Here is a 15596-nt window from a genome sequence, read left to right on the forward strand (position 1 = left end):
TAGAAGTATTAATTTCTTTCAAACAAAGACAAAGAAAAACATTTACTGACCCCAAGCTTTGAACAGTAGTGTATATTATTACAAAAGATTTCTATTTTAAATAAATGCTGTTATTTTAATGGTTTATTCATCAAAGAATCCTAATATATATATTACACTTCCATAAAAAAAAATATTATGGAGCAAAACTAACACTAATAATAAATCAACATATTGGAATGATTTCTAGAGGATCATGTGACACTGAAGACTGCAGTAATGATGCTGAAAATTCAGCTTTACATCACACAAATAAATTATATTTTAAAGTACATTAAAATAGAAAGCCATTATTTTAAATTGCAATACTATTTCACAATATTAAAATATTTTTCTGTATTTTTAATCAAATAAATGCAGCCTTGATGAGCAGAAAAGCATTAAAAATCTTACTGATCCCAAACTTTTGAGTGGCAGTGTATATGTAACACTTTACTTGATGCCTTTGTAGATGTATAAGCATTCATTATGCACATTATAAAGCATGAACAACTGTATCCAAAGTTAAGTTTGTGTTTTACTGCATTATATTTTCTGAAGGTGTAACAATAAATAGATAAGCATTATAACTGTGATTACAGCTATTTAAAAGATCATTCACTGCATTATAAGGTGCATTACAAGACAATGCATTAAAACTAGAGCTGCAAAATGATTAGTCTTAATTCATCAATTCAAAATAATAATTTGTTTGCATACCATGTGTATCGTGTATAATTATTGTGTGTGTGTGTGTGTGTACATATACACACACAAATACACACATACATGCATGTATAAGAAAAATATGTTAGATTTATATGAAAAATATGTATATTATAATATATACATAAATATGTGACCCTGGACCATAAAACCAGTCATAAGGTTAAATTTTACAAAACTGAGATATATACATCATATGAAAGCTCAATAAATAAGCTTTCTATTGATGTATAGTTTGTTAGGATAGGACAATATTTGGCCGAGATACATCTATTTGAAAAACTGAAATTTGAGGTTGCAAAAAAAATCAAAATACTGAGAAAATCACCTTTAAAGTTGTCCAAATTAAGTTCTTAATGCATATTACCAATCAAAAATTACATTTTGATAGGTTTACAGTAGGAATTTCACAAAAAATCTTTATGGAACATGATCTTTACTTATTTTCCTAATGATTTTTGACAAATAAAAAATCAATAATTTTGACCCATACTATGTATTTTTGGCTATTGCTACAAACATACCCCAGCGACTTAAGACTGGTTTTGTGGTCCAGGGTCACATATACACAGTACACACATAGTATGTAAACAAACTTTCATTTTGAATTAATCGTGACTAATCAATTTGCAGCTCTAATTAAAACGACTTTCATAAATCCAATATATAAAGGCTTCAAGTAAAGTCAAGTCTTGAATAATTAATAGAGAAGGACACTGTAAATACTCCACTGGCAGCTCCGCTCTTTAAAGGCAAACTGATTTCCTCATGTGGACTTTATATAGAAATGTCTGAACGCTATTTTAGAGCAAAACCATTTGCGATCAACAGCTGGGGCTGTTGAATTATTCACATTAATGACAACGATCTAACAAGTTTTTACAGGGTGAAAACGTGCTTGTTAAAGCTGGCGACTTTGTTTTATTTTAAGCACTCGATTAGAAGCGTATTTAAAGGAGGGAACATGCAGCGACTTCAGAAAATCACATGATGGAACGTCACGTTTGCGAGCCTCGAGTGTAAAATGTGTAAAAGCATGCGACCTGAAAGATCTCGAATTCACTCGCATTCACGCTTTTATAATGCACAAATAAATAACGTGAAGCGATGTGCTGCTGGTGTCCTCGCAATGTACATTTTATTCACACCTGATACATATTTACATAACACATGGACGTCAGCCATGCCTGTTTACAGCAAACACAGCAGCAGCACAAAGAAAACTAAACCAAAACCACACGCACGCGCCTTCAGTCGGATAAATTAGATTTGATTACTAATCTAGAATTACAAGTGCCTCAATCAAACTTATCAACAAGTACAAAAAAATACTTGCAGGAATCCCAACATAAAGGTCTATTATCGTCGATAATAAAAATCATCAGGGATTTCAGTCTTATTGCAGTATCATTCCTGCAACTTACTCCCACCAATTTGAATGGGAAACCGTTTTGGCAAGGCAAAAACACCCCTGAAGGCACAAAATGACTGTTTTAAACTGTAGAAGACCCAGGGTGTGTGGAACAGCTGGAGATCTGCAGCAAACGCTCATTAGTGGTGGTTTATTTGGCCAGAGAGACGTGGAAATCAGGACTGTCAAAGAGTAAAGGCCTACGCGGGGGATTCGGCTCCTTCGTGGCGCTGTGTAAAAGTTTAAAGAGTCCAGTGCCGATGTTCATGGGGATCCCCATTATAATGCATTCAGAAACACCTGCAGAAACACACAGAGAGAAGAATGAGTTTGTAGAGGACTGATGCCATCCAGTCTTATTAAAAAAAAAAATTATATAAATAAAAAAAACATAAGTAAAAATTAATTAATTATTACAAAATATAAAATAATTTAAAAAGAAAAAAAAAACTGCTAAAAACAACTAAATCACAGGGTTAATCTTCTAGGAAAATAACATTTATTTTCTCACATCAGGAAAATTAGTAATAAAATATTTTTGCATTAAGAGCCATGATGATTCTCACATTACGTGGCCAATGCATTACACATTAGAGGCCCATTACTGTAATTTTGCACAAAGATATAATGATTTATTTCAGATTAGCATCAATTAAAAGCAGTGCAACCAAATACTATTATTATGCATAAATATATTACATAAATAACTATAAATTGTGTGTTTGTGTGTACACACTACCAGTCAAAAGTGTTTGAACAGTAAGATTTTTAATGTTTTTTTAAAGATGTCTCTAAAGATGTCCAAGCCTGCATTTATTTGATCCTAAAACTTAAAAAAAAAAACTACAATTTTGAAATATTTTTAGAATTTAAAGTAACTTTTCTATTTGAATGTATTTTAAAATGTAATTTATTTATAGTCTTCAGTGTCAAATGGTCCTTCAGAAATCGTTCTAATACTTTGATTTGCTGCTCAAAAACATTTGTTAAAACAGCAGATTCATATTTTTCAGGTTTCTTTGATGAATAGAAAGTTCAGAAGAACAGCATTTATCTGAAATAGAAATATTTTGTAATATTATAAATGACTTTATCATCACTTTTGATCAATTTAAAGCATCCTTGCTAAAAAAAAATATATATATATATATATATATATATATATATATATATATGTTACAAAAACTTTTTATTTCAGATAAATGCTGATTTCTGGATCTTTCTATTTATCAAAGAGTCCTGAAAAAAAAAAAAAAAAACAACAACATCGTGACACTAAAGACTGGAGTAATGATGCTGAAAATGTAGCTTTGAGCACAGAAATGAATTACATTTTAACAGATAATTATTTTAAACAGTAAAAATATTCTACAAATGTTTTGTTCTACTTTGGATACATTGTTATACTTTTGACTGGTAGTGTATATAGTTTTATTGTAATAGTTTGTGTTATTTTTAATATATTTTAGTTCTGAGAGTGAATAATGGGAATTAGGAGTAAAAATGTATGATTACCACCAAAAAAAGGCTTAAAACAGGTTTAAAACAGGCTTTATGTTCTTTATGCAAAATATAAATCATGTAAATATATTACAGAAATAATTCTGAATTGTGTCATACACACAATGGTTCATCATGACTCTTTTCCCTGCTCATAAACTGATGTTTTCCATGGTGTCACTGTGTGTGTTTCTGCTCATCACTCACCGCAGACCGAATCTTTCTGCCCAAAATAAGCTGCATCAAACAGATGATCCGCCGTCTTCTCAAAGGACGCCAGCATGAGAACGCTCTCCTTCATCTTGGCCAGACCAAAGCGGGTGATGCCCAGAATCTCACCCTACGATCCAAGAGTCAGAAACGCTGTCATCTCAATCACAGTCAAGAATCCGTCACTCAACATCATTATAATGCATTTATGTTTTCAGTGGCTTTTAGCAGCTGAACTGAACTCACCTTATAGGACATGAGATCCGCCAGCAGCATGACGTGTCTGCGGTCGATGCTCATACCGTGGTTTATCATGGTGTACTGGATCTCGTTAATGATGGTGGATCTGGCCGCTTCAATGCCCAAAGTCTTCTCAACCTGAAGAAAACATGAAAAATCTTCATACACAATAGACAAGCTGAAGGATAACAGATGTGCATCTTGGGAAATAAAATCTGCTGATTTGCCAAAAAAATATTACACCTAATATAGTCTAATTTGATGATGCTGTGTTCAAAAATATCAATAAAAGTTTTTCCATCACTTACAGTTTTTAACCCTTAAAGACCTACAACATTTTTGGGGCACCTGAGGCACCTGTACACTTCTTTGTTTTTGTTTTTCAGACCTATTCTAGCAGTCAGTATCAATTGTCATATATTATAAACATAAGAACTTGAACTTTATGTCTAGCTAATTTAAAACGACAATTGTCAATTTGCTTTCTCTAAAAATAAGTGAATTTCCAGAATTTTAAGAAAGACGCTAGCAACAGTTGGGTGTTTTTTTACTGTGTACTCAAAAAAAAAAAAAAAAAACTCCTTAAGTTTGGACTTTTTTTTGTTGTTAGAAATTTGTATTTAGGGGTTTTACACTTCCAAATAAAATTTTGTCTATATATAACATTCCCCAAACAAGTTATAGCCATACATTACAATATTATTATAGGCGCTTTTCAGTGTGAAACAGGCCTATTTAGTTTATTGACAATATAGACGTGTCCAAAAACATTTGAGGAGTAAAGTCATAGCAGAAGCAGTGTCATATAATAACAAAACCCAGTAAAAAACAGTGTAGGAAGTAGTGAAAACAAAAATATAAACAGTCAAAATTATTCACAAACTACACAAAATGAGAGAGAAATATACCGAGTACAACAGAAAAAATTGCAAATAATCTTTCCAAACTATATAAACAACCAAATAGATGGATCTGCTGGCTGTAGTCTGCGTCGGAATCGATTTTACCAGGAAATCGAAAACGTGAAAACCTACATTCCAATGCTTTATCCAATATGTACTGCTGTTTTATCCTTGTTTTTGGTTTGTGGTGTGTCAAAGGGCTCTGTCATGAGCATTTCTGTGCTTTCTCAAAGAATTCTGTGATGCAAACGTGTTATTTTGTGTTTGTTTTCATGCTCGCGAGACACACTTTCACTTTGCGTGTGTTCAGATTTGCAAAGAAACTTGCTAATCCGTGGTTCAAAAGACGAAAACCTATGTTTATTGGTTGAATAGATGACACTTTGAACCAATCTGGGCACAGAAGTGGGACTAAGCATCAACAATCGGTCCTGTTTGGCTCAGAGGACCCAGAGGACTGAAATGCATTGATTTCATCTGACGAATCATTGCTGAGGAAATGTGATGACGTAATCACGCTCACTACGGAGCCTCTGAATATCCAAATGACACAAACGTGAATGCGAAATATCACTGAAAAGACTATACTCTGTGCATTTTGAGACTTTTTAAAGCATTTAAATTGAATTAGCGGTTTAAATGTTATTAAACATTTAAGAACAATAGTTATTTTTAACCGTCGGTCTTTGAGGGTTAACAAACTAAAAATGATGATTTTGTGCAATCAAATGTAAAAAGTCTGTTTTAACGACAAAAGAAGTATTTAAAATGCCTCATTCAACTTTCAAAATGCAAAGTGGAAAAATCTGTTCAAATATTTCATTTACTCTCAATGAGCTTTACATATACGTGTATAAAATATCTAATTCTTTGATAGACACATTGTCTTTCAATAATTAAAGCACTTTTCAGGAATATTATTTTCAAGGCTTTCCCAGGCCTTAAATTTAAAAAATTCTAAAACCCTGTCATAATTTCATTCTTGTATTTGATCTGATGGAAAGCGGTGTAATTTAAAGATACAATTCTGCATTTAAATGCCAAAACACTGCCATTTGCACTGCTGCCCATGTAAATGACTGCTGTTTAAGATGCCAAACGGCAAATGAGACGTTGAGGAAAGTGAAGCGCTTGATCAGTGCGTGTGTATCTCTGACAGTCAGACTGGGCTGTGGGCGGCTGCTACCTCGTATGTGTTGTTGGATGTTGTTCTGTTGCCGTTGACGCCGTGTGTTGCCATGACAGCCCTGAGATTATCTCCCTCCACCAGCAGTTTGAACTTCTGTTTGCCGCTCTGATCGTCAATGTGAATGACGGCACGCGCCACTTCAGGGATGCCCTGGACCACCACCTGCACACACACACACACACACATTATGACTGATCTATTAGTAGACTGATACACATCTGCCACACACTGCCCAATATTTGGCTATTTTGGGGTGATCGGCTAAAATTCTGAACCAAACAAATTCTTCGTTTTTTAAGCATTTTTGTGTATTTGAACCCTTTCCAACCATGACTGTATGATTTTGAGATTCATCTTTTCACACTGAGGACAACTGAGAGACTCATATGCAACTATTACAGAAGGTTCAAATGCTAACTGATGCTCCAGAAGGAAAAACCATGCATTAAGACCCGGGGGTGAAAACTTTTGAAAAATGTGAAGATCAGGGTAAATGTAACTTATTTGGTCTTCTGGGAAACGTGTATTCAATAGCTTCTGAAGGGCTGTACTAAATGAAAAAAATATGATGAAATATGGCTCTTAATGCATGGTTTCTCCTTCTGGAGCATCAGTGAGTGTTTGAACCTTCTGTAATAGTTGCATATGAGTCTCTCAGTTGTCCTCAGTGTGAAAAGATGGATCTCAAAATCATACAGTAATTACTGGAAAGAGTTCAAATACACAAAAATGATGGAAAACCAAAGAATTTGTGAGACCTAAAGGATTTTTCTGAAGAACAGCAGGCAGTTTACCTGTTCAGGATAAACAAGGGACTCATGAACAACTATCACTAAACCAAAAAACACAGCTGTGGATCATTCAGGTAACACAGTATTAATATTTTGAACGGGGACATTTTTATAAATTCAACTATTATCTTCTCCTGTGTACTTTATGTAAATGTATTTTATGTGAAATATCTTATTCAGGTCAGTACATGTAATAACATGTTTGTATCATATATTTATTTCTTAAATAAATTCAAAACATAAACTGCTTTTTAAAGTAATATATAGAGCTTAAAAATAATTTTATGAAATGAGGCATATGCAAAATTAAGAAATAAAATATTTAGTTTGTCAAAAAAACAAAACAAAAAAAAAACATTTTACTAGCAGATGGATGATATAATTGCCCATAAATGTATAATATGCGAAATGTCATCCAGCTAAAATCAAAAACTTTGTTTATGATTCATTCTTAAATAAATGCAAAGTTTTTCCAAAGCCTAAAAATAATTGTATCAAATGGAAAAAGCAGTTTTTTTGCACAATCGAAAAATAAATAAAATACTTAGCTTTTTTAAAAACTTTTTTTGTATCAGATGGATGATATAATTGCCCATCAATGTATAATATGCAAAATTTCGACTAACTACAATTAAAAAACTTTTTTAAAGTTGTTCCAAAGTCCAACCTGCTTTTTAAAAGTAATATATGGAGCCTACAAATATTGTATGATAATATAATTAACATTTTGCAGATTCTGAAAGGTGCAAGTAAACATTTGACCTCAACTGTACTAATACTTTTACATTTTAAATCTAATATATTAACATTACTATATTTGAACAAATAAGAAATTATACCTTTTAAGTGCTACAAATAAAAGTTTTTTTGTCTTTATTCTACTGTTCAGACGACATAACAGTTATGTTTTTTTAATAACTGATGCTGATATGCAGAACTCTTTGTTTAATAGTACATGGTTTATAGAGACAACTATGATGGCAACAGGGTTGACACACAACTGTCTAATTATACCAGGGTTGCGGTGTCAGTGACTGACCTTAGGAAGATCCTGTTTGAGTGACTGCAGGACGTAGTACATGGAGCTCTTGCTGTTTTCTCTGGGAGTCACACAAACCACAGCCTCTCCATGAACCGCAATATCGCCCGGCTTCACACGCAGCTTTGACGTACAGATGGAGTATCGCACCGTTTCTGCATTCACCTGAACAGAACCAACAACAATACGACTATAAACCTGTGCAGAAGAGGATCATCACTGTGTGCCGAGAAAATCAATTACTTAATCACTGAACAGCAACAGCTGCATCAGCAGCTGAGAGAAAGAAATAGTCATGAATATTGCAGAACTGATCCAGAGATGATAAAAACACTAACGCTTGAATAATCATTGAGTTTCAGTCTGTCACTAACAGATATTTATGATCAATCTGCCGTTACCTCCAACCTCAGAAGACGAATCCTCTCTAGAGACAGCTTCACCAGGATGAAACAATCGTCAGGCAGGAACACCTCCTCGATGTACTCTGAAATCTGTCAGAAACGATCAATCAATTCACTGGTTAACCAGAAAATAACAGGACATAACACAAACCAACACATACTGGCTTCGTCTCAAAATAATAAATGCACTGCTTTTCCGTCTACTGTAATAGGAACATTTTCTAAACTGGTGTAAGTTTCTCTACAAAGCACGTGCTCAAAGTTACTATAATTTAGCTAAAAGGTATCCTACTTTTTCTGAAATCCTTATAATGACTATAAATTTCTCTGAAATGTTTGGAACCGTTTCTATGACATTAAAAACATGAACGAAAGGCATTTCAATGCAGAGCCCTGCAATTCAGACTCGCTCAGATCAAAGGTGATTCTGCATCCCTCCATTACAAACAATCTGACATCCATTTCAATCATGCACATACTGAATGGAAATGTGGGACTACAGGCCAGAGAGGCCATCATTTTCCAACACTACACTGCATTTGAAAAACTTTTTTTTTTTTTTGCTTTTTAGAAAAAAAGAAGAAAATAAAACAAGCAAAAAAACAACATGCACTTTCTGAAGTAAAAGTGTGTTTGTTCATGCAAAAATATTTACCCCCACAATCCAAGGAAATTATGGGTGGTTGCCAGGGTGTTGCTATGGTGTTGCTAAGGCACTGAGTGCATTTCTGAGTGTGGTTGCCAAGGTGTTGCTAAGGTTCTGAATAGTATAAATGGATTGCTACAGTACATTTTTGACATGTTTTGGGTGGTTGCTAGGATGTTGCTAAGGTGTTCTGAGTGCATCAACGCACCTGTTCTGGGTTGTTGCCAGGGTGTTGCTAAGGTGTTCTGAGTGCATCAATGCATTGCTCTGCAGTTGGCATGGTGTTCTGGGTGGTTGCCAGGGTGTTGCTAAGGTTATCTAAGTGTTTCAATGCATTGCTTTGCGGTTGGCGTGTTTTGGATGGTTGCCAAGATGTTGCTAAGGTGTTTTTACTTAATTAATGCATTGCTCTGCAGTTGGCATGGCATTCTGGGTGGTTGCCAGGGTGTTGCTAAGGTGTTCTGAAAAATTTAAATGGATTGGTACAGTACATTTTTGACACGACTTTCTGGGTGGTTGCCAAGGTGTTGCTAAGGTGTTCTGAATAATTTAAATGGATTTCTACAGTACATTTTTGACACAACATTCTGGGTGATTGCCAAGGTGTTGCTAAAGTGTTCTGAATAATTTAAATGGATTGGTACAGTACATTTCTGACATGATGTTCTGGGTGGTTGCCAGGGTGTTGCTAAGGTGTTTTGAGTGTGTTTAATGCATTGCTCTGCAGCGGTATGTTTTGGGTGGTTGCCAGGATGTTGCCAAGGTTTTTTAAGGGGTTTTAATGCATTGCTTTGCAGCGGTTTGTTTTGAGTGGTTGCCAGGGTGTTGCTAAGGTGTTTTGAGTGTTTAAGCATTGCTCTGCAGCGGTATGTTTTGGGTGGTTGCCAGGGTGTAACTAAGGTGTTCTGTGTGATTTTAATGCATTACTCTGCAGCGGTATGATTTGGGTGGTTGCCAGGGTGTTGCTAAGGTGTTCTGAGTGATTTTAATGCATTGCTCTGCAGCGGTATGTTTTGGGTGGTTGCCAGGGTGTTGCTAAGGTGTTCTGAGTGATTTTAATGCATTGCTCTGCAGCGGTATGTTTTGGGTTGTTGCCAGGATGTTGTTAAGGTTTTTTTGAGGGTTTTTAATGCATTGCTCTGCAGCGGTTTGTTTTGAGTCGTTGCCAGGGAGTTGCTAAGGTGGTCTGAGTGTTTTTAATGCATTGATCTCCAGCGGTATGTTTTGGGTGGTTGCCAGGATGTTGCTATGCCATTGCTAAGGTGTTCTGAGTGTTTTTAATGGATTGCTACAGTATGTGTTTGTCAAGCTGTTCTGGGTGGTCGCCAAGGTATACTGAGTGTAATTTAACGCACTGCTTTGCATCTGGCATGTTCTGAGTGGTTGTCAGGGCATTGCCAAGAAGTTATAAATGTGTATATAATGCATTGTTATGCAAGGTGTTCTAAGTGTTTTTACCGCATGGCTTTGTGTTTGGTCCATTTAATTTCACTCCTAACAGGAAGCGTGAACAATAGCAACACTAACGCAGTATTACTAATCAAGTCAAACTTGGCGCACCTCTCCCAGTAGAGTTTTCTCAATGCGTCCTTTCACCAGCCGAGCGAAGTCTGGGTCATCATCGGTATCCAGGTTGGCACTTATGATGGGCGTACTGAGACACAGAGAGACTCATTAGCAGTAAGAACTGGGTTTAGCGCAGCCATTAATCATCAGTGAAGCGTCAACAGCAGCAATCATGCTACAGCTGCACGCCAACACTCCTCAACCCGACCGTGAGGTGACAGGTGGTCGTCCACCCACCGCCCGCAGCGCTCGGCTCCAGGATTCTGTCTCTGATTGACAAATTAGTTTTTCTCCTTCAGGGGTCGAGATCAAACTCTCATGAATCGATGGCACTCGTGTCAGACGCTGCACTTACAGCCACCTGCACGTCTATAATTTTCCCAGGGTCTTTTCCCAGAGTATAGAAATTTTGTATTGCTATTTTGTGAAGGATTTCAGGATTTTTTTTTTCTGACAGGTCAGTTTCAGGTCTGTTTAAAAGATGTGAGTAGGGCTGGGCGGTATGACAAAAATTTTATTTCACGGTATGAGAAATTTTATTTCACGGTAACGATATCTTTCACAATATAATTTTTTATATAGGTAGTTATTCCAGAAAATGTACAAAAGGGCTTTATATAATAAACTACAAGCTAAGCAGAGAGCCAACCTGGGCAGCCTTGGGGCCAAAGAGCCAGAGCACTTGTGTGTCCGAGTTCTGGCTTCTAAATGAAACACTGTAAAAAGTCTTTGAATTGAGATCTGTTATCCTGTGGCCGCCTCTTGTGGACAACATTAGCATTATGATCCACAGTAACATTTTACAGCATTCCAGAGCGAGTGAGAGCAGTCAGCTCACGTTCTCATGAAAGCCGACGCGAGGCTTTAAGTGTTTCATAAAGCAGCTGGCAAACACATGAATTTAGCTGTTGATGTGTTCTAATGGGTGGATGGACTGAAATCGCTGGAATATTTACATTTTAAAGGCTGTCAAATTCGTGCAAATTATGTAGTTTTGTGGGTACGTACACAGAACGTACGCGATGAAGGATCTGCTTTTGGTTTTGAATAAAACAGCTCACAAACAGCTGAATTTAGCTCTTGGTGTGTTCTTATGGGTGGATGGAATGAAATCGCTGGAATATTATAATTTTAAGGGCGGTACAATGCGTGCAAATTAGTTTTGTGAGTACGTACACAGAATGTACCCGCTCTGAAGCAAAAGTGAAAGTAGGTAAGAGGTCACCGCTCTTGAGTGGAGTGGAATTGCTCCTTTAGAGGGGACATTTTTTCTCAGCCAATGCAAGTCTATTGGAAATTTTTCGTGTAAAAAATAAATAAATAAATAAATTGTAAGTCTGATCAGTCTAAAAAGATATAGCAACAATCTCGTGGCCAGGGCCCAGGTCTCTGCCAAGTTTGGGGCTTCTGCACGTGAGTTGGCCACGCACACTTATTTACATTTCGCGGTATACACAGAATAAAAATATATTTTACGGTACACATTTCATACTGCAGTAACGATATATACCGTCATACCGCCCAGGCCTAGATGTGAGGTTGGCTTATGGTTATGGTTTATTATAAAAAATACTTTTAGTGTTTACTAATACCATGCTAGGAGGTTCACAGAGGTTCTCAACTCTGCTCTCAACCTTGATCAAACTCACCTGCCTGCAACTTTCTAGTAATGATGAAGAGCTTGATTAGCTTGTTCAGGTGTGTTTGATTAGGGTTGGAGCTAAACTCTGCAGGAAAATGGACCTCGAGGGCCAGAGTTGAGAACTCCTGCTATATCAGATGGTAATTTCAAAGCATGTTACTATACTTGTGTACCATAATATTTACATGGTACTCAGTTATATAAAAATAGTGAAGAAATAAAGAGTAGTTAATAAAAATAAAGTTGCATATAAAATAAAAATAATATTTACATATTTTTGAGATATGGACAGAGAGCAAAAAAAACAAATATAATTTATTTATTTAATTAAATTAATTTATTAATTAAATATGACTATAAATTACTTATTATTCAGATAAAAAAACAACAGAAAATAAATAAAAATATAAAATAATTTTTTAATTTAATAAATTAATTATTTAATGAAAAAATAATTTATAAATATAATTACAAACAAAAATAATAATAATTTTTATTAATTTTTATTATAATAAATTATTAAAAATTACATTTAAATACATTTAAAAAAAAATCAATTCATTATATACAGTGTGTGTCTGTGTCTGTGACAACAACAAAAAAATCACTATACACTTATAACTTTTCCAGGCTTGGAGTTTTTAAATATAATGACAAATATTAATTGATTAATGATTATAATAAATTACATTCAAAAATATAATTAAAAATTCATAAAAATATAAACTATAATGTATTTATTTCTGAATATAAAAAAATATTAAAATGTTGCCTTGGCAAATTTCTGAAATAAGTTTAAGATCAAGTATTAAAACGAAAACTGGAATAAAAATAAATGTTAATTTCAAACACTTAAAAATCAGTTAAAAAGCAAAAATTGCAAACAATTACTTAAACTAAACTTAAAATAAACATTTTACAATTAATACATTTATAATAAATGTCTCTATAATTATAAATGATTTATATTTCTATTATTTATAAAAAAAAGTTATATTTTCATTACTGTAATTTCTTTTTTCCCTAAATTAAATACATTTCCCCCTAAACATTCAAATATATATTGATTTATTTACTTTATGTATTAATGTATTTAGAATTTGTTTTTATTTTTACTTATTTTTAGTTTCAGTTTAATAATTTTTTTATGTGCTTTTGGCCATTAAAAAAATAAATAAAAATAATAATAATAATAGTAATAATAAATTAAATATATAAATATAACCACAAAACCAGTCTTAAGTCACTGGGATATATTTGTAGCAATAGGCAAAAATACATTGTCTGGGTCAAAATTATTGATTTTTCTTTTATGCCAAATATCATTAGGAAATTGAGTAAAGATCATGTACCATGAAGATTTTTTGCAAAATTCCCACTATAAATATCAAAATGTAATTTTTGATTAGTAATATTCATTGTTAAGAACTTAATTTGGACAACTTTAAATGTGATTTTCTCAGTATTTTGATTTTTTTTGCACCCTCAGATTACAGATCTTCAAATAGATGCATCTCGGCCAAATATTGTCCTATCCTAAACAAACCATATATCAATAGGAAGCTTATTTATTGAACTTCCATATGATGCATACATCTCAGTTTTGTAAAATTTAACCTTATGACTGGTTTTGTGGTCCAGGGTCACATATACACATACATATATATATATATATATATATATATATATATATATTTTTTTTTTTTTTTTTTTTTTTTCTTTCCCTCTTTCACTTTTTACCAAAAAAAAAAGTATAAATGAGACTTTCTACGCCTGGAAAACACAATTCCCTGACATGTCACCTGATGTTCTTTGACGCATTGATGATCTCTTTAATTCTCGGGACTCCCAGAGTGATGTTCATGGAAGCAACTCCAGCGAAGTGAAACGTCTTGAGGGTCATCTGAGTTCCCGGCTCTCCGATACTCTGGGCACACAGTGCACCGACAGCAGAGCCCGGCTCCATCTGTGCCCTGAACGTCATACAAGTCACATTAAAACCATTTCTGTCTCTCAAGAGAGGTTAAATCATCTCAGGATCTCATTTTAGCCACAGAAGTCATTGCATAAGTGCTATACAACTAGAATGAAAAGCCTGACATGGTCAGTAATGGTGCAGATCTTTCCGCCCATCGCAGCAGCAGCTCATTAGTTCAGCATCCGTCTACTGAACCGAACGAGTGCAATTACAGCTTGTGTACCATTCTTACCTCATATATTTGTCCCTGCAGGTTTCCAGAAACTTCTCCAGCTGCGTTGGAGTGATCCTGTCCAGCTGGTACAGAACTTTAGGCTGTAATGAATGAGAAAGCAGGCAATTAGACAAATACATAAACACTCACAGACTCACTCATATGAAGCTGAGCTTTTACCTCTGTCGTTCCATTGTCGTTGATACCGTACTTGTCCCGTGTCTTTTTGATTTTCTCTGAAACTGATTTGATGAACTTTCTGATTTCCTAGAATTAAAATGTTTTCAGAGCATTTAGAAACAAGAACACAATGAACCTCAGTAACTGCAGCAAAATCATTCATTTAGAATTTAGCATTGCACAAAAGTGTAAAATAATATATATTGGATTAATTTCACAGAGTCTATCAAGAACGTCACCCCAAATTCAAAAGAAAAAAAACCACCTAAAATTACAAATAACTACATACTATTTCATATGAAGAAAACTGAACTTATAGTAAAAATAAAGCTCAAAAATACTGCAGTATGTATTGTACAAACCTTAATCTTTACTAGTGTTGCTACTGTTAACTAAAACAAACTATTAAACTATTGTCAAATGAAATAAAGCTGAAATAAAATATTAGATAAAAACTTAAACCTTTCATTTTATTAAAATTTTGGTTATACATTTTGCCTTAAAATTTAAGTATTACAATTTCCTAAACTAAACTGGAATAAAAATAAAGCTAAACAGCAATATATTCTTTTTCTTCTTTTATATGTAATTTTTTTAATACTTAAAATATACATGTAAAAATAAAAGCTAATTCTAAATATTAACAAAGTAATAAATAAGTCAATAAATAAACATATTTAGAATAAAAGTAAAACATCTGAACGGTTACAGTAAAAGAAAAAAAGCAATGTAAAAATAAAAGATTACAGCAAAATGATTACTTTCTTTTAATTTAGGGTAAAAATAAAATCAGTAATGATTTTATTTTAAAAAAATTAATTAGTAATGAAAATATAATAAAATTAAAACAATCACCGTAATGAAGGCTTGGGGAAATTTTTTTTAATTATCATAAATTGCCTTTCAGCAAAATCATTCCTTTTAATTTAGAGTGAAATTT

General features: G+C 33.8%; 1 protein-coding gene across 1 annotated transcript in view; it reads right to left on the reverse strand.

Annotated features, from left to right (window-relative positions):
- Nucleotides 1-1839: 1839 nt before the first annotated feature.
- LOC141297559 (DNA-directed RNA polymerase III subunit RPC1-like) overlaps nucleotides 1840-15596 on the reverse strand; it is a 29715-nt gene continuing 15958 nt past the window's right edge. The window contains exons 15-25 of the mRNA XM_073827975.1: nucleotides 14793-14800; nucleotides 14657-14743; nucleotides 14495-14577; nucleotides 14087-14257; nucleotides 10637-10730; nucleotides 8428-8520; nucleotides 8027-8191; nucleotides 6194-6358; nucleotides 4112-4243; nucleotides 3863-3995; nucleotides 1840-2455 (exon numbers count right to left, since the gene is read on the reverse strand). Of these exons, the coding sequence (XP_073684076.1) occupies nucleotides 2307-2455; nucleotides 3863-3995; nucleotides 4112-4243; nucleotides 6194-6358; nucleotides 8027-8191; nucleotides 8428-8520; nucleotides 10637-10730; nucleotides 14087-14257; nucleotides 14495-14577; nucleotides 14657-14743; nucleotides 14793-14800 (1280 nt within the window). The 3' untranslated portion in view covers nucleotides 1840-2306. The remainder of the gene's footprint in view (nucleotides 2456-3862; nucleotides 3996-4111; nucleotides 4244-6193; nucleotides 6359-8026; nucleotides 8192-8427; nucleotides 8521-10636; nucleotides 10731-14086; nucleotides 14258-14494; nucleotides 14578-14656; nucleotides 14744-14792; nucleotides 14801-15596) is intronic.

This window comes from Garra rufa, chromosome 22 (assembly GCF_049309525.1).
Source record: "Garra rufa chromosome 22, GarRuf1.0, whole genome shotgun sequence".
Classification (NCBI taxonomy): Eukaryota; Metazoa; Chordata; class Actinopteri; order Cypriniformes; family Cyprinidae; genus Garra; species Garra rufa.